Genomic DNA, 22,051 nt, shown 5'->3' on the forward strand with positions numbered 1-22,051 from the left:
TTTGACTTTAGTTTGCTGTACAAGGACACACGCCAGATTGTTCAGAGGCTCTTCTTTGTATAAAGGCAGCAGGGTGGGTGGGATCTTCATGTGCGTCAGACTTGAAGGGTTGAGCCCTAAGCCTGGCAGTGCCCTGGGGGGGTAAGGGGGTGGTGATGGAACCCCCTTCCTGCCTCTGCTGTGTTTGTTCAGGGCCCATACTCAGCTGGTGGCAAACCAGGTGCCTGGAGCAGAGTGGTGGTCGGGACAGGGACGGGGCATCGGGGGCCCCAAGATGGACTTTTCCTGGGAAGAAGCCTGGGGTTTGGCCCTGCTCCAGGGGGCTGCAGGGGCCTCTCTCCGCTGTCTGGGATTCCAGTCTCTGCAGCTGGTGTCTGAAGACAATAAGACAGAGGCCACCCCGCCCTGGCCCCAGATGGGCTGCGGTTAGCGAGGCCTCCGCCAAGACAGTTGGTTCCTTGCACAGCCCGGTCCTCGGGAGAGGCCTATGCTGAGTAGGCCCAGGCCGGGGTGGTCCTGAGGTGTGACATTCAGACTGGGAGAACAGTGGGGACCTCATGCTTGGCCGTCCTCCTGGGGCTGCACAGTGGAGACAGGCCTGCGGTGCAGAGCTTGCAGGCACAGGAGCAGGCCTGGGGGTTGGTGTGGCATCTGGAAGGGAGCTCTCAGAGCCCCTAGGGCACCAGGGGTCAGAAATGGAAGGACACTCCAAGCCTCAGAACCTGCAGACGTGAGCGTAGAAGGGGTCGTGGGGATACCCTTGCTGCCTCCAATTTACTGGGGAGGATATTGAGGACCGGCCAGGCTCACCTAGCTCATGTCTGGATCTGGGCAGAAGAGCCAGAGCTGGGTACACAGGGTAAGGCCCCAGGACAAAGGAACAGGAGAAGGAGGGAGGAGGTAGGCAGCCCTGCTCCCAGCGGCCGCTCACCCGCCTCTCACCATTTCCATCTTCAGCCCTCAAATAAATCCCTCCGCCTGACCTTCTTCCACTCCTGTTCCAAAGACGGTGCTAGCTCTGCCGGCCTCTCCCCCGCCTGGTCATCTGTCTTCCCCAGATAACCCACATCTCCTCCTCCCTCACACTCAGCTCCAGCGAGCCTGCGCCCCACATTCCACTCCCCCACACGGCTCCTCCCTCCACTCTAGACCCCTTTGCCAGGCGCTGGCCACCTCCTTCCCTCTTCGGGGTCCCTCCCCGCCCATCCCTGGATCCTCTGTTCCAGAGCCTGCAGGGACCTCTTCCACTTCCACGGTCCCACCATGCGGACCTGGAACCCACAGAGACACAAGGGGAACCCCAACAGTCACAGTGACAGAAAGAAAAAGAGAAGCCATCTCTCTACGCGCCTCCAGTGGCTTCTCCCCTCCCCCCAGCTTCCCCCACAGAAAACCCTGGGAGGCTGAGGAAGGAGCGGAAAGACGGAGCTAAGCCTGCAGGAAATTAAACATGAAATGAAAACAAGCTCCTCTGATTCATTCTCTCATCCTGGCCCCGTCTCCCATCCCAGGCCACTGATAAAGAGGGATCCCATTTCAGCAGCGCAGAGAGGAGACCCCATCTGCCCTTGGCTCCCAGTGGGCGGCCAGGGCCTGGACCCTAGGAATCCCTGGAGGAAAAGGGGCCCTGGGAGGCCAGGGCAGGGGCTGAGACCCCAAGCTTGGGAGAGGGTCCGTTTCTAGGGAAGAGACTTCTCCTCCCCCAGTCAATGTGTGCACACACACACACGCGCGTGCAGCCACACTAGTGGGTACACTCGTGCACACACACACATGCTTAGGATTAGGAAGGGGAAAGTGAGTTGGTATAGGAGTGGAGAAACACACTAATGCGCACCCCTGCACCCCTGCTCACCCCCACCCTCCTCACAGTAACATGAGATACATTCCCATCTTCTTTGACTTCTCTTTCCTCTAGCAAAAGACAGTGAGAAAGGTCAGGAGCTGTAAAGAAACAAATGGGAAATACTCTAAACATTTTTGGACTGCATTTCCCATCTATCTCCCCAGCTGCGGCTATGAGGCACCATTCGCCACGCAGAAACTGAGGCCGCTGGCAATGCCAGTGCTTCTATGAGCCTGTCTGTTGGCCAGCTACACTGGATGCCCCAAGAGGCCAGGCAGCGTCTGTGGGGAAGCATGTCCACGCCTCCTTCTCCCCTCCTTGCAGTGGTTCCTAGGAAGCTCAAAGACTCTGAGGCAGAGGAATTTTGAGAGCTGACTCCTATATTTAGCTCAGCAGCTGCACTGATCGTGATGGATGGAGAAGTGTTTCCACCTGGAGAGCAGGGACTGGCCCTCAGGAAAGTTGGCTTTCTTGATGCCTGGGCCTGGAAGGGCCTGGCAAGGCTCCTTATGGCTCTAGAGCTGAGGCTGTTGTAATGGCTCTGTTCTCCCGGTCTGCAGCGTGCTGTCTGAGGTGTGCCCACTTGCATCTGAGTCTGCAAAGCCAGCAGGCAGGTGCATATCAAGATGGCAGAAGCCTCCCTCTGAGGAGCACCATGGTCCATTTCTGAATCAGCCTAAAGCCATTCCTGGCCTGGAAGCTGATCCCTCCTCATTCTCCCTCTCTCACCCACCCTGTCCCCATCGCCCCTTCTCCAGATCCTAAGTCATGGGCCAGGGGTAGGGCAGCTTGCTCCTGAGCCTTGGGAAAGTTCTCCGCCTTCCAGAAATGCTTGTGCAAAGGAAAAGGACCCAACACTCCCCATCACCAAAGACCCCAGTGCTCACAGCTGACTCAGAGACCTCCCCTCCCCTCCCAATCAGGCCAACACCCCGTCCACCTGAGCTCAGTGACAGGTGGACCCCTGCTTCCTTTCAGCATCAGGCCACTCTTCTACACAAGATGCTGTAGCGACTGCTTCTACGGACAACACCAAGGGCAAACCGCTTTACTTGGCATTCAAGGCCCCCTGCGATCTGCCTCTGTCTCTCTCTCTCCCACTACTTCCTTCAGATTGACCTCTTTAGGCTTTTGGAGCATGCCTCGCTGTTTCTAAACCCAGGCCTTGGCTTTCCTCCTTTCAGTCAACCATTCAAGGCCCAGCTCCTGTCCCTCCTCCAGGAAGTCTTCCCTGACTGCCTCTGTTGCCCAGCAGAGCCCCCGTTCTCCCACAGGGTCTCATTTCCTTTAACACAGGGAAGTTTTGAGCTGGGAGACTGTTTCCAACAAGAAGGCTGCAGACAGGATGCAGGGAGGAAGGCATTCTGGATCTGGACCAATAGGCCTTGGATAGCCATGAACCTTTTGGAACACTGTGGCAAAACGGTGTGTGACTGTCTAGGAGGACATATCTGGAGGAGCGTTTGTAGCTTTTATCAGCTTCTCCACAGGAGTTTGTGACCCACAGTGGGTTAGATGACTGCTACGATGACCAGTGACTGATTTCATAGGTGGTGACACTTGGCTGCTCTAGATTCTGAAGCTTAGGAAAATAAAGTTCTGGCTCAGGGTCACGCCCATGGCTCGTGGGGGTAAGACACCTTCCCAGCTCAGAGTGGATGATTCTAGATTGTCAGCTCTTGAGGACAAAGACCAAGGTTGATATTTATGTGTGGCCCCACCGCTTCCCAAACACACTGCAACTGGTGGGGGGCTCAAGGGAACAGTTTGCACTGCCTGAAAGTGAGGCCTCCAGGCTGGCGTCTCACCCTGGTGACATCGGCTTCTTCGTCTTGTAGGTCTGGTTCCAGAACCGAAGGGCCAAGTGGAGGAAGCGGGAGCGTTTTGGGCAGATGCAGCAGGTTCGAACCCACTTCTCCACTGCGTATGAGCTGCCCCTTCTCACCCGAGCTGAGAACTACGCCCAGGTAAGTCCCACCCTGAACTGCCGCCACCGATCCTCAGCCCCTGGTGCTCTGAGAATGAGCCCCTTGGAGGAGAGCCCAGGTCCCCTGAGATGACTTATGGCTGCAGGCTGCCCTTCCGTCTCATTCCAGGGGTGTGCCTGTTTATACCAGAATGTGGGAGGCCCAGGGCTACTCTATCCAACTAATCATTGAACCAGGCTTGGCTGAACTTTAGGGAAGGGAAGGTTAGGGCAGTGAGAACAGCTCTTTCCTCCACTAGCTTTGGCCACTTTTGCTGTGGGCATCGGAACCAAGGCAGGCAGAAGGCCACCAGGCCCTCAGATACCGCTAGGAGGGTCTCTTCCAAAAGCGAGCTCTGAACTCTCCAGGACTCGTGGCCAAGCTGGAATGAGCTTGGGATTCCGAGTCCGGAGACTTAGGCTGTCTTTCAAGCTCCAGGTCTTTCTCACTTCAGGCAAGTCTCAAGTCTCTGAGCCTCAGTTTCTTCACCTGTACCTTGGACATGGTAAAAGCATCTGCTCAGCTCCGTTGTCAGGCAGTTGTAAGGTCTAAATTCAATCGTGCAAAAGTATTTTGTGAATTGTACAGTTTCAAAAAGCTTGTGTGCCTGCACTCAGCTTCTGGGGCCATGTCCTCCCCTCCCCCCACAGCATTTTCCCTGGGTGTCTGTCAGCCAGTCCCCTGTTCCAGTGTGAGATGCAAGGGAACAGCAGTGTTGAGTCACATCAGGCACCTGGGAGGCCTGGACAGATGTGTTTTTGGCCAAGTCCAAGTCCACTCCTGACCCCCCTCAGCCTGCCCAGCAGAGGTGGCTGCTCCCTCCCTGCTCAGGCCTCATTCTGGCATGACCTCCGCCTCAGCTCCAAGCCCAGGCCTGCCCAGCAGCCAGCCAGTAGCACGGGCGCCCCTGCCTCCTTTACTTCTCCCTGACCAGGTTCTGTGCTAGCAAATGGTCTCTGGGCTCTCCTCCCAGACCAGCCCTCCATTCGCTCTCCCACAACCTGGGATTCATGGGGCAGGGGGGCAGGGCACAGGCCTGGAGGTGAGGCTGAGGAATATGGGATGTCTCACACAGGCGCCATCCGCATCAGCTCGCACTGTGTTCTCCCATTCTCTTTCTCCCCTCTCCCTCCCTAAACTCAGCCTCCCTCTGTCCTCCCAGGATGGAACTCTAGCTGGCTCCTTGGCTTTGAGCTCTGCCGCCTGAGCGCACAGCTGGAGGGAGAAACCAACACAGGGCCCCGTTCACCCCTCCTACCCCCACCTCACCTACAGCACCACACAGTGCGTGCCCAGACCTCTTCCGAGATGGGGTGATGGAGGCCAACTGGTCCCCACTCCCCTGCACCGCGGCGAGAAATGCGGTTCCCTCTGGGACTGGGGCTGAGCTCCTTCTCCCTGCTTTAAAATGCCTCCTTCGAGTGTGCTCCAGACACATGCAGGAGGGCGGGCCAGCAGCAGCCCACAACAGGTTACCAGGAACCCTGTGTGCATAAGCTGAGTGGTTCCCGGATCTCCCCCACACCCTAATTCTACCTCCTTATACGTGCCTAGAGGGCAGAGGAGGATGGGAGCCCCAGGTGAACGTTGTGGAGGGAAGGGAAGCCCAGTGGCACTGATGGAAGATACGATGGCCAGCTCACCCCTGCTCATGCCCTCGCCCCCTCCTCGCATGAGGAGGTCCGGCCTCGGCTCTGGCTCTCCACTCCTGAGGCAGCCCCTTCCATCCTGAGTTAGTTCTGAAGCCTCCTAGTTCAGGCCCTGGAACCTCAGCCACTACCTGTGGTTTCTGAGAGGTTTAGGCCCCTGCCGCCCACCTTACCCAACCCCTCCACCTTCCCTTCTACTGGTGGGGGCGCAAGGGAATCTGTGATGCCAAAGTTCTCCGAGTGGAGGTCCACTCACCTTGCTCAGCTGCCTGTGGATGTGAGGGGCCTGGGGAGGAGCTGGAGGTGAATGAGACACAGCTGCCATCCGCAGATGGAGGCCAAGTCTACAGCTGAGTCTAAAATTAGGAAGCCAGCTGGGGGTCGCTGGGGTGTCACCCTTCCACTGGACCCTTGATGGAGCCTGAGGTCACTCCTTAGAACTGAGTTTCCCTCTGCTGCTAGCCTGGCCCTGGGAACAGAGGTGCCAAGGTGTAAAAGCCACGCCCGCAGGGGTATCTGGATGTCCATGAAGGCTAAATGCTCAAGAGGGGCTCCATGGGAAGGATGGACAGTGACGGGACAGGTGCTCTGGGGGAAGGGGCGAGCCCCTTCCAGACCGCGCCTGCCCGCCAGCCGGTGACATCTCTCCCTTCCTCTCCCAGATTCAGAACCCGTCCTGGCTCGGCAACAACGGGGCTGCCTCACCAGTGCCGGCCTGCGTGGTCCCCTGCGACCCGGTGCCTGCCTGCATGTCCCCTCATGCCCACCCCCCTGGCTCTGGGGCCAGCAGCGTCACCGACTTCCTGAGTGTGTCTGGGGCTGGCAGTCACGTGGGCCAGACGCACATGGGCAGCCTGTTTGGAGCAGCCAGCCTCAGCCCAGGCCTCAATGGCTACGAGCTCAATGGCGAGCCGGACCGCAAGACCTCAAGCATCGCGGCCCTCCGCATGAAGGCCAAGGAGCACAGTGCGGCCATCTCCTGGGCCACATGACAGGGCACCCCTGCCCCGTCCCCACCTCGGGACACCATGGGCCACGCCCATGTTTTCCAGGCCCCCAGCCTCCCACTCGACTTTCCTCTTAGGAACCTGGCCTGGGCCAGGGGCCTGACCCTCAGCACTTTCAGCCGCCCCAAGTCTGAGGCCCCGTGGACTGCTGGGAGGGAGGGGGCAGCAGACCCCTGGCCCCGTCCTGGCACTGAGGCCCTGACCCCTGCTCCCGGCCACAGGCAGTGGAGAAAGCCAAGTGGCCACGTTTTCCGGCTTCGCATCCATGATAAGCTGAAGGCGCTTTCTCCCTCCTGCCGCCTCCTCTGCCCTGCCTAGTTGACCATGAGTCAAAGTTAGATTTCCATGCAGACCCAGCAGCCTCACCAGCCCAGTCTTGTGCATCCTTCCCCCTCCTAGTGGGGTCCCCTGGTCACCAGGCTGGTGGCTGCGTGTCTGAAGCACAGGCTGCCTTGCAGAACCGGCCTCCTACCCTCCCATCTTTCTCTCCCTGAAAGCACATGGAATCCGACCAGCTGGGGCCAAGGCAATGGCCTCCACCTTCCCCCGAACAGCGACGAGTCTGACAGAGCCTGGCTGACCGCATCCTGGCTGTGCCCTGGGCTGGATACACCTGGAGGGAGTGGGCAGAGGACGACAGGAGCTGGAGCCGAGGACCCCTGCTGCCATCTAGCAATGCCAGTCCCCAGGGGATACATGGGCCAGCCCCTCACTGGACACTATAGGGGAGGAGCCAGACCTGAGGGAGGCTGAGAACACGGATGCCACAAGGGCTCCCATGGTGCTAGAAGAAGGAAAGGTCCTGGGAGAGGGGGAGGCATCCGGGTGGGGCAGGGGCCCGGGCAGTCCTCCCGCTGTCCCGCCTGCCTGGCATCCGGTACAGAGGGGAGGTCTAGGCAGCTTTGTTCTCCATCCGGAGCCCAGGCAGGGTCCCTCAGGAGGATGCCGAGGGGCTCGTCCCTTCCCCACCCTACCCTGGCCCCTCCCTGGGGCTGCTCGGCAGTGTCCCGGCGTGGAAGGACTCACAACTCGGAACACATAAGCTAGGGCTTGGGGGTCAGGCGGCAGAGGGTCAAGAGCCACGTGCAGGCTTTGCTAGAGGACATGTGGCTGTGCTCGGCCTCCAGGCTCTGCCACGGCCTCAGACTGACTGTCCTCCCTGCCATATCTGTCACAGTGTCATCACTGCCCAGAGCCTTCCACAGCAGACGGGGGCTCTTTGTCCCTCCAGGCACTGGGGAAGGTGCTGCTCTTCTCCACACAGCTTTCCACACTCCGTCCTTACACTTCTTCCACAGGGACCGGGACTCTGCCCTCTCTCCAGCCTGCGGAAGGGCTCCTGGCCTGGGCTCCTCGGCGTGGCTTTGCTATTGCAGGCAGGGGTGGCAGGGTACCCTCCTGAAACCAGGCTTCCTGCTCCAGGAAGCGGAGCTCCGTGCCCGCCTGCCTGACCCCTGCGGCTTGGGTCTGGCCCTGAGCCCCAGCCCTCACCTCAGCTGGGAGTACATAGTAACCCGTCCAGAGGCAGGCCTGTCAGATCCCAGGGGAGTCCCTCCAGCAGGCAGCCCCCTGCATTGAAGCACTCGCCTTTTCTACCTTCTCCCTTGATTCCTGTCATGGAGTAGGGCTCAGGGTCGCCGACACAGAAAGGCCTGCTGGGTTGGGCTGAGGGTAAACTTGGTGTTGTTGAATGAGGGTCTCTGGGGTTGGGAGTGACAGTTTCCCGCCTGCCTGGTGTTCTCATCTGCTCTAGAAACCAGGCTGAGGAAGGGTCTGGCTGTGGCCTCCCTTAATAAGAGTCAGCCCTCTTTGTGAATCGTAGCTCTAATATTGAGCTTGTAGAGGTGAAAGGGTCTTGGACATTGAATTAAATGTTCTTGGAGGCTTGGCTTTAAGTGTTTCAAATATTTGAGGATCTTGGAGTGACTTTTGGGAAGTTTTTTCTAGTTCTGAGGTTTGCTGAAATGAGCTAGACTCCCCCAAAAGCTAGCCAGGGAAAGGAAGAACTTAAGGCTGGGAACAGTTCCCCCATTTCTCCCCCATTTCTTTCTGAAATGTTCATGGCTGAAGAAGGATGGGGGAGGAAGGAACTTTCACCCCGGGTCTTTCTCACCCATGAGAGAATCAGGACAAAGAGGAGGAGAGTCAGGTAGCTCCAGAGTGGGCCAGGAGCGAGAGCGAGGGAATCAGGACAAAGAGGAGGACAGACAGGTAGCTCCAGAGCAGGCAGGGAGGGAGAGCAAGAGCTTTAAGGGGGCTTTTCCGGAGGGGCCCCCGGCACTCAGTTCCTCCATGGGTCCGCTCTGTGGCTAGGCTAGACCCAAGTCAGGCAAATTTCAACCCAAAAGCTTGAGAAGAAAAGGCGTCTATTAGAAGGCCCTGTGGCTATGGCTGCCTGTCCCAACACACCCAGGAGGTGGCTAGGATTAAACACGCCAATGTGAAACGTTCCTATTCATCTCGTCAAAGGCAGCCACATACCCCAGGCGTGTCCTCCGCGGCTTGGCCCAGCCCCTGGGGTCCACCTAACCACACTAAATATGATAGGACCACCGAGTTGGTAGGAAGCTTAGAAACCCTCTGGTTAGTCCAGTCCCTTCACAACAGAGAAGACCCTGGCCGGGAGTGGAGAAGTGACTGCCCTGACCTGCATTTGCCCTGAGACTAAGCTGAGAGAGGAGCCTGGGATGTGCCACCCAGGGTGTGAGGGCCCCGGCGTCGGTGGCACCGGGAGCGGCCGGTGCTGCATGGAGCTCCCCGGTGCCTCATGAGCATTCACTCAGCAGCTCAGTTCTGCAGAAGAGAACCTTGGGGCCCAGTCCCTTCCCAGACAGGTGGCTAGGCCCGGCCTTCTGCACTGCAGAGCAGGGGGCCACTGCGTGTCAGCTCCTAGGATGACTGCGCAAGTCAGGGCAGCTGCCCAAGGCCGTCTGGAGCTAGAGCTCATGAAGGCAGGTGGAGAGAAGCAGCTATCTGCCACGTGGTTCACTGCTATGCAAATAAGCTAAGAGAGGTGAGGATTTCCTTTGGATATCTGCCTAAGATCTCAACAGAAATGGCAACTTAAAAATGAAGTCATGGGTAGCCAGCAGATGGACGGGCAGCCTCCCCACATTGACAGCCTCCAGTCCCTGCTGGGCACAGGTCTCAGCATGGCAAGGCTCGACACTAAGGTGCTGCTACTGCCCTCCAGATGCCAGCACTACTCCTGGGGCATGGGAGCGAGGGCTCTGGGGGGCACACAGAGAGGCTTGTCTCCAAGGCTGAAATAGTACTTGGAGGACATGGGCTTTTAGAACTTTCCTTGAATTCTTTTAACTATACTTGATTCTCAGCGCTCAGTACTGTGCCTCCAGCTTCAGGAAGCACTGTGGCCAGGTTAGCTCAAAGACACTGCGATGGGGTGGGTGCAGCAAGTATGAGGTGGGTCCCCAGCACACACGGCTGTGATCACACTGGACCCAGCTCCGTGCCCCATCTCCCGTCATTTCGGCTGGGCAGACAAGAGGGACGTTTCCATGAAACGTACGCTTCTATGTACCCTGCTTATGCAGTCATTCCCTCCCTGGGCTAGACAGTGGGGGGCCATCTTTGAGAACCCGAAAGACACGTGGGGGTTCCTGGTCTGTTTCATGGCTCTGACTGTCAGGTGCAAAGGCAAACAGGCCTAGCTGGGGGAGGATGGTTGGCACACGGGCCCCCAGGATAATACTCTGTGACTATCCAGTTCAAAAACAAGAAGGTGACAAAGACCCATCAACCCCACTTCACTTCTTTCAGGACGCTGTAGGGAGGAAAGGTGCTTCCACGACCTCACCTCAGCCTCTCCTTTCTTCCCTCTTCACTCACACACATAGAGCTAGGCCTTTATACTACTGATTTTGAAGGACAGTTTTCAATGTCTAATCATCTGTTTGGGTGTGCAGTGGTTGAAAAAAGAGAGCTGAGTGCTAGAAGGAACATGAACCTCAACCGATACTTATTGTTCTCATTGTAAGATATTTTAACCCTGTATAAATGCAACTTTTCCTTTAGCTTAATGGCCTGGGGTGGAATATTAAAAATATATATTAAAAATACAGTAAAAATCCAGAAAAATGTAAAAAAAAAAAAAAGAGGTCGGTTCCATAAAGTTTTACTGCCTATACCACCATGTAACTACATTATAGCAAAATATTAAAAGAAACGTTCTTGCCTTTTAAAGTAAGTTATTGCACTTACATCTTTTTTGGGAGAGGAGGAACGCGGATGGGAAGGAGACGTAGGGGCCCAGGCACGGGGCAAAATGGAGTGCAGAGGCAGCTGGGCGCGCCCGGAACACCCTTTGCTGGCCCAGCCCAAACTGTTTGGTTGTTGTTATTTGCAATAAACTCCTTCTCCTTCCTCCTCTCAGCTGGAATCTGTCTGTTTTGTTCCTGACTTGTGACAGATGAAATGTGATCAGAGGGGCCTCTGAAATCTCACGTTAATTGAAGTCGGCAAAAAATACTAACAGTGCCCTTTTGAACTGCTGACACAGTACAGAAGGGATTACCAGGGCTAGATGAACAACAGGTGGCCGGCTGATGCTCCTGCACAAAGAAGGGGTGCGTGGCCGGCGAAGGTCTGGGACATACCCAGCCCCCTTGTCCCAGAGGACCTGTCTGCACTGCAGGGAAGCTAGAAGGGGGCAGGGGGTACAGAGCCCACTTCTCAGGCAGCCCAAAGGGTCGCAGCAGCAGCTCTCTGCCTCGCCTGCATCTGGGGTGTGCTTGGCACAGACTGTGCAGTGAGGTCTTCACAACCAGCACTGCCAGCCCCTCGGTGCCACTGAGTACCGTTCTGTTCCCACGGGTTGTTCTGAAAGCAGGAGAGGGCCAGAGCGTGGAGGTCCAGGCTGCTTGGCACCAGGAGCACAGGGCGGGGGACCTCCAGGAGAGGCAGGTCCCAGTTCTGGCTCTGCTACTGAGTGGCCAGGGGAACTGTCCTTCCGGGAGGTATGGCCAGACAACTTTTAAAGCAAACCTCTGAAGACAAACTATGAAGCAGAAGGAACGCAGATTCTACCATGGAATAGGCGTTTCCTTGCTTTCCAGCACGAAGGTGACTCAGGAAGAGGCAGTCAGCCTCCAGGGGACCACTGTGTGGACAGGGAGTCATTTTTATGGACCAAACCAGCTGACTCTCAGTTCTCACATCTGAAGGATAGAAATAAGCCCTGTCCCTGCTTAGCTTACCAATGTGTGGGGAAGATTAAATGGACAATGTCCACACATGGGCTTTGTAAGCCGACGTGGCATAGTGACATAAGGGACAATGATTACTCCCAGAGAATGACATCTCCCTCTAGCTCCCAGCGGTGAGTCTGATAAAACAACAACAACAAGCTCCTTTTCATCCTCTCTTTCCAACTATTTGAACATTATTCTCTTGGAACCACATCTCAGATTTGATACCTGTGCCAGTGCATTCACATTCAGTAGAGACCCAACTGGGTTTTAGGTTGACCTGGACTGGGACCTTGTTTTTTTAAAAAATGACGCTTGTCCTATATGAGGGCTCAGGGTCATGGCAGCACTTGGACGCTCCACACCAAATCACTGCCAAGTCACAGGGCAGGAATTGAAGCAGAGAGGGAGAAAACCCATGTGCAAACCACATGTGAAGCCACGGGGTGCTGTCTCTACCTCACGCCCCTGCTTCTTCCTGTGGGAGCTGAGCACTCCCCAAATCCCGCAGAGTCCAGATGAGCGCCACTGCTAAAGAGGAAGACTGGCCTGATGGGTGACTTAGGCATCACGGGGGACGCAGGCAGCCCACCCCTGGGACCTGTGCCTCAGTGGTCTCTGGGGAGGACAAGGACAAGGTCAGGGCCAGCAGGGCCTCCTCTGGCTGTGGACTATGGCTCAGCCCTTCACTGTCTGACTACCCAGCACAGCTCATTGTTCCCCAAGCCATCTAGGCCCTTTCACCTGGCCACACCACTGGACTTGCTATCTCTTCTTAGAATGCCTCTATCATCTCCCTAGATCCCCTCCAATGCACCCAGCCACTCTGCAGTGTATCCTCCAAATGATAGCACCCTCTGTGAAGCTCTTTCTTAAGCCCATGCCCTCACCTCAACTTCCACCCCTAGGTCAACATCTGCCCTTCTGTGCCTCCACAAAACTGTTTGTTTCATAATACTATGACGGCACATAATACATATAAGTTATCTATTTATCCACCTGACTTCCTCACATCCCTGAAAGGCTCTTCAAAGAGAAGACAGGCTGTGTTCACATCTGAATGCCTGAGAGAATAAGAACATCAGGTAACTGGGTGAATGAATGGGAAGGTGAGAATAATGAGATGCTGTGTTTTGATTAAGGGTGGGCGGAGGGAGGTCAGAGGACACTCAGGGATTCGTTTTAGAGACAGCTGGAAGCCAACTCAGCCCACTAGAGATCTTCTGGGAGTGTCAGAGCCTCAAGTTGAACATGAACCCCATCCACCCCATTCCTCCAGGGTTCACGTGCATTCATGATGAGCTGTGGCCACGGCAGTAAACCTGGCCTCTTTATTTAGCGTTGCCGGGGTTGGGCCAGCACCGGGTCAGCACCAGGCCAGCTCCCCAAGATGGTGCAAGAGGTCCTGTGTCCAAGAGTGTGCATCTGGAAGCTTCTCCACTTGTCCCTGGGCTCCAGCATCCCTGGATAATCCTCATGCCCTTAAGCCCTCTACTCTCAACTCCAGCTTCAGCGGCCGGCTGAAGACAGCTCCGTTCCTGCCTTGGTGCCAACCCCAGCAAAAACCACTCTTGCCTTCAGCTCATCACCAATCCCATTGTCCCAGGTCTTGCTACAGGCAACAGAGCCAACCCCAGGGCTCCACAAGCTGGCTGGGCCATGTGACAGCAGAATCCTCAGTCTGGCGAGCAGGGTGTGGAGTGGTGGTGGTACCTCTCCTTCCATAGGTCTAGACTTGCATGCTCAGCAGCTAAGGAACAATAGGCTCTCCACAAATAGCCAGTTCCCCAGAATAGGGCTGACTGCAAACTGTCTATGTGCACAAGTGACAAGATGCAAGTTAGTGCCAGAAGACAATGGGGTGTGAGAGTTGAAATTTTCCCAGGAATTCTGTGTGATTCCAAACAGATTTTTTTTTTTTAAGCTCAACACAGACCAACAGGCTTGAGGAAGGGCAAACCTCCACAGGGAGCTTCAGTTTATGAGCATGTGTACACCATGTGTTAAGGTGTTGCCTTAACTAGTTGGGAGAAAACCCACTGTAGTGCCTGCATGAGATCTGCCTGGAACCCCAGTCAGGATGTGGTTCTTAGATGTGCAGAGGACACGGTGTTCTTGCCCTGCCTCCTGGGATTTCTCCTTTGGTTGCATCACAAGCCCCCTCTCCATCCCTTCTCTGTCCTCTACCCACAGTGTACCTCTGTAATTTCCAGGCTCTTTGGGAAAGGAAGGGGCTCCCTGTGGCTATGATAGTAGGGCCAAGCTACATCATGGGAAAGAATGAAAATAAATGAGTGTGCATGTGTGTGTGTGTGTTGAGAGGACAGGGGAAGGGGATAAAAGCCTAAGGAAGGATGAAACACAAGGCAAACCATAGCTCTTCTCCAAGATAGGTATGGACAGAAAGCACTGTCCAGACGAAAGCATGGGAGAGCACTGGCCAGGAACCCACGTGGTGAAGCGAGAGACAGGAGACATGAGTTTAAGAACTGACTTTGCAACTTACCTCTGTTACCTTTGGCAAGCCACAAAAATGCTTTCATTTTCAATTTTTTCATCTGTAAAATGGGGATAACCAACTGTTTCCTGCTTATCTCATCAGGTGGTTACAAAGTCCAAAAGTTAAAATATTTGAAAACAGTGGAGAGTTGTACAGTGGGGGAATCATGCACACTGGAGGCTGGGAAGGCCAAAGGGGTTGACTTCCATCCAAGTGGCTAAGGGCAGGGCGCCAAATATCAGATAACTGCTTCACAAAAGTGACATCATACTATGGAGCACTGGGAACGTCCGATATTATGTCTATCAGATTGGCGGGGGTGGAGAGGCAGTGAGGGACCTGGGGGAGAATAGTGTATTAATCTGCTTGGGCTGCCATAACAAAATACCACACAGTGGGTGGCTAACAGACATTTATTTTCTCCTAGTTCTGGAGGCCAGAAGTCTGTGATCAAGGTGCTGGCAAATCTGGTTTCTGGCCTCTTTCTGGCTTATGTTAATAGAAGACCGCCTTCTCTCTGTGTCCTCACATAGCCCTTCCTCTGTGCACACATGGAGACAGGTCTGGTGCCCCTTTTTCTTTTAAGGACACCAGTCTTATTGGAGTAGGGTTCCATACTTATGACCTCACTTAACCTTTATTACCTCTTTAAAGGCACTATCTGCAAATGCAGTTGCATTGGGGGTTAGGGCTTCAGTATACGAAGGGAGGGCACACAACAAGCAGTGTGGCTGGTATGTGTTATCGGGGTGAGGGGAAGGCACAGAAATGGACAGGGGGCTCCTTTTTCCATCCCCATATCCAAAAGGGTCTCAGCATTGCCAGCAGCCATTCTGGTTCAGCGCCCTTTCACTTTCTACCCAGGCTACTGTTAAGTGGCTACATCTCATTCCTGGTCTCTCCCTGGTCCACTCCATCAACAATAGGGATGCCAAAACCCAGCTCTGATCCATTCTTTACCAGCACATTAACCTGAAAACCTTCACACAGCCTACAGACTAGAGTTCCAGCTCTTTCATGTAGCCCTCAAATCCTGTTCAGCCTTGTTGTTTCTAATTCCCCAGTCTGGGCTCTGTGCTCCTGAAAACCTAGGACATCCTTGGTATTTTCCCATCTTCTTGTTTCCTTTCACTTCCCTCAGGTCGAATGCCTGCCCCAACGTGCCTCTTTATTTGTTAAGGATTTTGCAATTATGTTCAGGAGGGTTATCAGTCAACACACCCCTGTCCACCTAATGCCCATCTTCATGCATTAACTCTTCACAGCCCCTTCAAGTGGTACCTCCTTGACCAAGTCGGTAGTAATCCTACTATCCTTCCACAGTGGGGAATGTGTGCATTTGCCCTTTGTCATGCACTGCCTTATACAGCAGATAGGACTACACTGATTAATCTCCTGTGTTTATCAATTCAATGAGTTCCTTGAAGGCAGAAATGATGTCTCCTTTGACTGTTTATCTGAAGAACCTGGCATGGCATCCCTCACATGGCCAGCATTTAATAAATGTCAGCCGCCTAGTTGGCAAATCTGCATTCCATACAAAGAACGCACCAGACTGAGGCAATGGGACTGGAGGCATCCTAGATCCTGAGGCCCTAAGCAAATCCCAGGTTAAGGAAGGAAAGATATACCAGTCCAGGATAAACCAAGGAACTGAAAAAGATGATACTTTTTAACCATCAGCTTTTTTTTTTTTTTTTTTAATCAACACTTCATACATATCGTATGTACTCTTGTGTCTGGCATTTTTTTTTTTTGCTCACCTATTTTGGAAACTCATCCATGTTGTGTCACTCAGTAGTTCAGTATTTGTATTGCTGAGTTGTATTTCATTGTATGAATATACCAGAATTTGTCTATCCATTCATCTGCTCTTGAACATTTGACTTATTTCCAGCTTTTGGCTATTCTGAATAAAGTTGGCTATGAACATTTGTGTGCAAGTTTTTGTGTGGATATGTTTTCTATTTTTTTTTTTTTTTTTTTTTTGAGATGGAGTTTCACTCTGTTGCCCAGGCTGGAGTGCAGTGGCACGATCTCCACTCACTGCAAGCTCTGACCCCCAGGTTCATGTCATTCTCCTGCCTCAGCCTCCCGAGTAGCTGGGACTACAGGTGCCCACCACCTCGCCCAGCTAATTTTTTTGTATTTTTAGTAGAGATGGGGTTTCATCATGTTTGCCAGGATGGTCTCAATCTCCTGACCTCATGATCCGCCTGCCTGGGCCCCCCAAAGTGCTGGGATTACAGGCATGAGCCATCTGTTTTTTTAAAAACAATTCCGGTACGGAATTTTGTCAAATGCTTTTTCTGTATCTAGTAAGACAATCACACAAATATTCTCTTTTACTCTATTGTGAATTACATTGATTTTCCACCATTCGACCAACTTTGAATTCTTTAATCTTGTATCAATTTGCCAATATTTTGTTAAGGAGTTTGCATTTATGTTCAGGAAGGCTATTGGTCTGCAGTTTTCTTCTTGTAAGGTTTTTATCTGGCTTTGGTATCAGCGTAGTAATGGCCACTTAAAATTAATTGAAACATACTTCCTCCCCTTCTATTTTCTGAAAAGGGTTTGAATAGATTGGTATTATTTCTTCCTTAATTGTTTGATAGAATTAGCCAGTAAAACTATGTGGACCTAGGTATTTCTTTGCAAAACATTTTAAATTACAGATTTCTTTAACAGATACAAGGGTATTCAGATTTTCTATTTCTTCTTCCGGCAGTTTTGTCAATTTGTGTCTTTCATGGATTGTGCTCATTTCATGTAAGTTACAGAAATTATTGTTATAAAGTTCATATTTCTTTGTCTGTTTGGGGTGCTACAGCAAAATATCTTAGACTGGTAATTTATAAACAATAGAAACTTATTGCTCACAATTCTGGAGGCTAGAAAATCCAAGATCTAGGTTTTGGCAGATTTGGTGTCTGGGTAGGGCCCATTCCTTATAGATGGCACCTTCTAAGTGTCCTCATGTGGTAGAAGGCACAAACGTGCTCTCTCTCAGGTCTCTTTTATGACACTAATCACATTCATGAGAGCTCTGCTCATGAGCTAATTACCTGCCAGATGCCACACCTGCCAACACCAGTGCACTGGGGATTAAGTTTCAACACATACATTTGGAGGGGAGTGGGGTTGGGTGCGGGGAGGCACACAAAAATTCAGATCATAGCAATGAATTATCCTTCTAATATGTTTAGAATCTGTTCCAATGTTCCCCTCTGATTCTTGATACTGTTAATTTGTATCTTAGTTCTTTTTTTTCCCTTTAGCAGTCTTGAGCAGTTATTAATCTTCTTCTAATAACCAGTTCTTGATTTTTTCCATTGTTTTCATTTTCTACTCCATTGATTTCTGTTCTTATCTTTATTCTTTCTACTTACTTTGAGTTTATTTTGCTCTTTTTCCTAGTTTATTAATGCAGACTTTTCTTTTTTTCTAATTTAAACTTCAAGCTACAAATCTCTAAGTACCCTACACATTTTGATACACTGTTTTCATTTTTACTCAAAATATTTTCTAATTTCCTTTGTGTCTTTATTAATCCACACATTATTTAGAAATGTTATTTAATTCCCAACTACTGGGGATATTCTCAGATATCTGTTATTGATTTAGAATTTAACTTCACTGTGGTCAGGTAACTTTTTAATGTTTTCAATTACTCTAAAATTACTGAGACTTATTTTTGTGTAACGCATTTGAGGTAAATGTTGCATGTGCACTTAAGAAGAATGTGTATTCAGCTACAGCAGATGAAGTGTTCTATAACTGTCAATTAAGCCAAGGTTGTTGACAGTGTTATTCAGGTCATCTACATTTTTCTATGAACTTGTTATATCAGTTACTAAGAGAGGAGCGTTGAAACATCTATATATAATTGTGGGTTTTCTATTTCTCTTTCAGTGTTAGTTTTTGCTTTATATATTTTGAGGCATTGTTATTTAATGCACACACATTTTAGGATTATCTTATTCTGTCTTCTTGATGAATGGGCCTCTTTATCATTATGAAATGTTCCTCTTGCTCCCTGATGATACAATCACTCTCACCTTCTCATGGCTATTATTTGTATAGTATATCTTTTCTACCCTTTTACTTTTTAAACTTAACTTTTATAGGGGTTTTCCTTATAGACAGCATGTAATTGCACTTGCTGCTTAATTCAGCCTGATAATCTCCACCCTTTAATTATAGTGTTTAGATCATTTACATTTAATGTAATTGGTGACATGTTTGGGTTTAACCCTATCTTGCTCTTTGTTTCCATTTGTCCCTTTTGTCCTTTGTTTACTTTTCTTTTCCTGCTTTTTGATTGAGTATACTTTTGATATTCCATCTCCAGTATTGCCTTATTAGCCTTGCCTCTTTTAAAAGTGATTTTTAGTGGTTGCTCTAGAGTTTACAGCATGCACTTTTAATTTATCACAGGTATCTTACAGACACCTTCCTGGTTTTCTTCCTAATTCACTGGCAACTACTTCGTCTCCTTTGCTGGTTCTTCCTTTTATTCTCTACCTGTAAATGTTAGAGTGGGCCTAGTACTTGGGCCCCTATCCTTGTCACCTCTCTAACTACACTAATTCTCTGGGTAATCTTATTGAGTCCTAGGGTTTTAAATCCCATCTTTATTTGCAGTCATAACTTTTCCTTTGAGCTCTAGATAACCAGCTGTTTAAATGACACTATACCTTAGATGTCCAATAGACATCTTAAACTTAACATGTTCAAAGTAGAGCTCTTGATTTTTCTCTCTCAACATTTCCTTGCCCTCACCCTGCTCAGTCTGACATATTTCAGCTCATGGTATCATGCAGTTACTCAGGATAAAAACCTTGGAGTTACCTGTACATCTTCTTTTGTTTTCATCTCTTATATTCACTTCATCAGTACATCCAATAAACTCTACTTCCAATATAACTTCTCACCACCTCTGCTGCTACCATCCTAGTTTAGGTCACCATTTCTTACTTGGGGTCCCTAAAATAGTGTCCTAGCTGAATTCCTTTCTTCTACTCTTGCTCCTTACAGCCTATTGTCCACTCAGTAGCAGGGATAACCTTTTTAAAAATGCCATTCAGATATGTCACTCTCTTGCTTAAAACTATCCAGTGTCTTTCCATCCTTACTCATAGTAAGACTCTAGAATCCTTTTGGCCCATATGATCCTAACACAATTTGGCACTGGTCTTCCTTTCTGGCATCATCATCTATCATGCTCTCCATACTCAATACGCTTCAGATATTATTCTTACTGTTCTTAAAATAAGCTGAGCTTGTTCCTGCCTGAGGGCCTTTATACCAGCTCTTCCCTCTGCCTGGTGTGCTCATGGTTCACTCCTCAACATTTATATTTGTGCTTAAATATCACCTCTGATCAACCTACCTAAAATGTCTCCAAGTCATTATCCACATGTAATGCTCTGCTTTATTTTCTTCACAGCATTTATTGACATTTGAAATTATATTCAGTTACTTGTTTTGGTTATCTTCCTCATTAGAATGTAAGCTTGATGACAGTAGGTACATTGTTTTGTTCCGTGCCATATCCTCACACCAAAAACAGTATCTGGCACACAATAACTGCTCAATAAGTATTTGTTGACTGAAGGAAACCATCACATTAGGTTTTTTACTTTTTAAGGGAAAATAATCTTTTTAAGACAATAGACTTAAAAACATGAGTGAAATTTTACTTTCTCTTGGTCCTTTCTCTGAAAGTAAAGTAAATTTTGGTGTCAGATGCAATTCTCTTCAGTAATAGCCTTCAGGTTCAGATTGTGGGCATGAAAGGATTTCTTTACTGAGTGATTTAACCAAAGTAATCTGTACTGAGAAGTAGATAATAGTCACAGCCCAAGGTGAGAAACAATGTTGTGTCCTGCTCATAGTCTCACAGGATACTTTTGGTGTGTTGTTAAGGCCTAAAGGAACCAAAAATAATTCCTTAGGAAGTTCTCCCTCCAAATATTTCCTAAACCCCAGACTTCCACACAGCATATAATACACTGCAGTGGACTTCCAAATGTTTCCTTTCTATCCCAACCTCGTCCAAAGTCATCCTCTCCATTGAGATGGTACAGATGACATGAGAGTTGAAAGAGCATCAATCTCTTATTAAAGGATATTCATCATTATGACTTCCAAAGAAGGGCCAGGGTACAACTGGCAACTGAAAGGTGCTATGAGAGAGAGAGAAAAAAAAAATCCTTGAATCCTCCATGCTTTGGACAAGACGGAGTTAATGGAACCCTCATTTGGCCAGGTTGTAAGATATCAAACCAACTGGTGACAAAAAGGCTGTTAGGAAAAAAATTATTGGAACTATATCCGGAAAACAGAACAAGGTATTTTGGTGCAGCGTAGACAGAAGACAGGAGATCAAGGTGAGCCCCCAAGGATCTACTAGAGAAAGACTATTGGAAATCCTATAGGAGCTGCTGCCACCAATGTACAATTTTCGTTAATTACCTCAATTGTGGCTGTTATCCCCTTAATGAGAAACATAACTTTACTTCTAAGCAGGCAGTGATGCTGGCAGAAAGTTGAAACCTGAAAATCAGCAGATACGGGGTTGCATACAGCCCTTTCTATTGAAATTAAGCCACACAGAAAACACAGGGAGAGGACTCCAAATAGCTTCAGACAGCAGCCAGCCATGCAGGGCCCTCACCAGGCACCGGATGGACGCTCTCCGGACTCCTCAAAAGAGGCCCAAATCACAAGTGCTCATTTCAATAACGTAAGAAAATAAACATGGGGCTTATTTACAGCACAGGAAAGGGACTGGGGCAAAAGAACTGCTCATTTGGTAATCCACCCTGACGGGGCCAGATAGGATCCAGACCCCCAGGCTCTCTGGTAACAGGGTAAGCAGAAATAGGGGCCGGAAGAGGGCTGGCTGGCAGCATCACCAGGTACAATCTGGTAAACGATCCGGTTAATAAAAGGGGAAGAGATCTGATACATCGTTCCATCTCACCAACTCAGGCATAAGTGCTCTTGCTATCTCCAGTTTCTGGCTGAGGAAACTAAGGCATGGTCAAGGGAAGACACTGTGAGAAAAGGACATTTTAAAGCTTCTTGCATCCTCCATACATTGGAGAAGATGGGGTTAGTGGAATCCTCATTTATAGCTGGGACTAAAACATACACGTTTAGAGTCCTGGGCCACTGATGGACTCATACCATCTTACCAAGCTCAAGAACTCCCACTAGAACTGGAGCTCAAGAACAGGGTAGGGACACTGTCTTAGTCAGCTCTAATTCCTGTATCTTCTGGACCTACCACACTGCCTGGCAAAGACTACATTTTTTTTTTTTTTGAGATGGAGTCTTGCTCTGTTGCCCAAGCTGGAGTGCAGTGGTGCGATCTTGGCTCACTGTAAGCTCTGCCTCCCGGGTTCACGCCATTCTCCTGCCTCAGCCTCCCGAGTAGCTGGGACTACAGGCGCTCGCCACTATGCCTGGCTAATTTTTTGTAAATTATAGTAGAGACAGGGTTTCACCGTGTTAGCCAGGAGGGTCTCAATCTCCTGACCTCATGATCCGCCCACCTCGGGATTACAGTCGTGAGCCACCATGCCTGGCCAAAGACTACATTTTCGTGAGAAAATGAATAGTAGGAATAACAGAATGACTGAATAAATGTTCTCTTCCCTCAACTGGATTAGTAACTAGTTGGTTGTTCTTCAGCTGTGCTCACCAGAAAACCAAATGTTCCTTGAGTTGATGCTTGGGTATAGTACCAATGGTATGTTTGCAGCTATAAGTAAAAGTCCAAATAAATATATTTTAAAGGGAAGGTTCTATATGGTGGCAAGGCCTGACTGGTGGCTTTGGTCTAAGACATATGGATCCCTGCTT

General features: G+C 50.5%; 2 protein-coding genes across 3 annotated transcripts in view; one reads left to right on the top strand and one right to left on the bottom strand.

Moving 5' to 3' along the window:
• Positions 1–10,584, top strand: part of ALX4 (ALX homeobox 4) — a 49,519-nt gene extending 38,935 nt beyond the window's left edge. The window contains exons 3-4 of the mRNA XM_005578128.5: positions 3,685–3,813; positions 6,125–10,584. Of these exons, the coding sequence (XP_005578185.1) occupies positions 3,685–3,813; positions 6,125–6,454 (459 nt within the window). The 3' untranslated portion in view covers positions 6,455–10,584. The remainder of the gene's footprint in view (positions 1–3,684; positions 3,814–6,124) is intronic.
• Positions 1–22,051, bottom strand: part of EXT2 (exostosin glycosyltransferase 2) — a 206,904-nt gene that overhangs the window by 16,150 nt on the left and 168,703 nt on the right. The gene's annotated exons all lie outside the window — the stretch shown is intronic.

Source organism: Macaca fascicularis, chromosome 14 (genome assembly GCF_037993035.2).
Source record: "Macaca fascicularis isolate 582-1 chromosome 14, T2T-MFA8v1.1".
Taxonomy (NCBI): domain Eukaryota; kingdom Metazoa; phylum Chordata; class Mammalia; order Primates; family Cercopithecidae; genus Macaca; species Macaca fascicularis.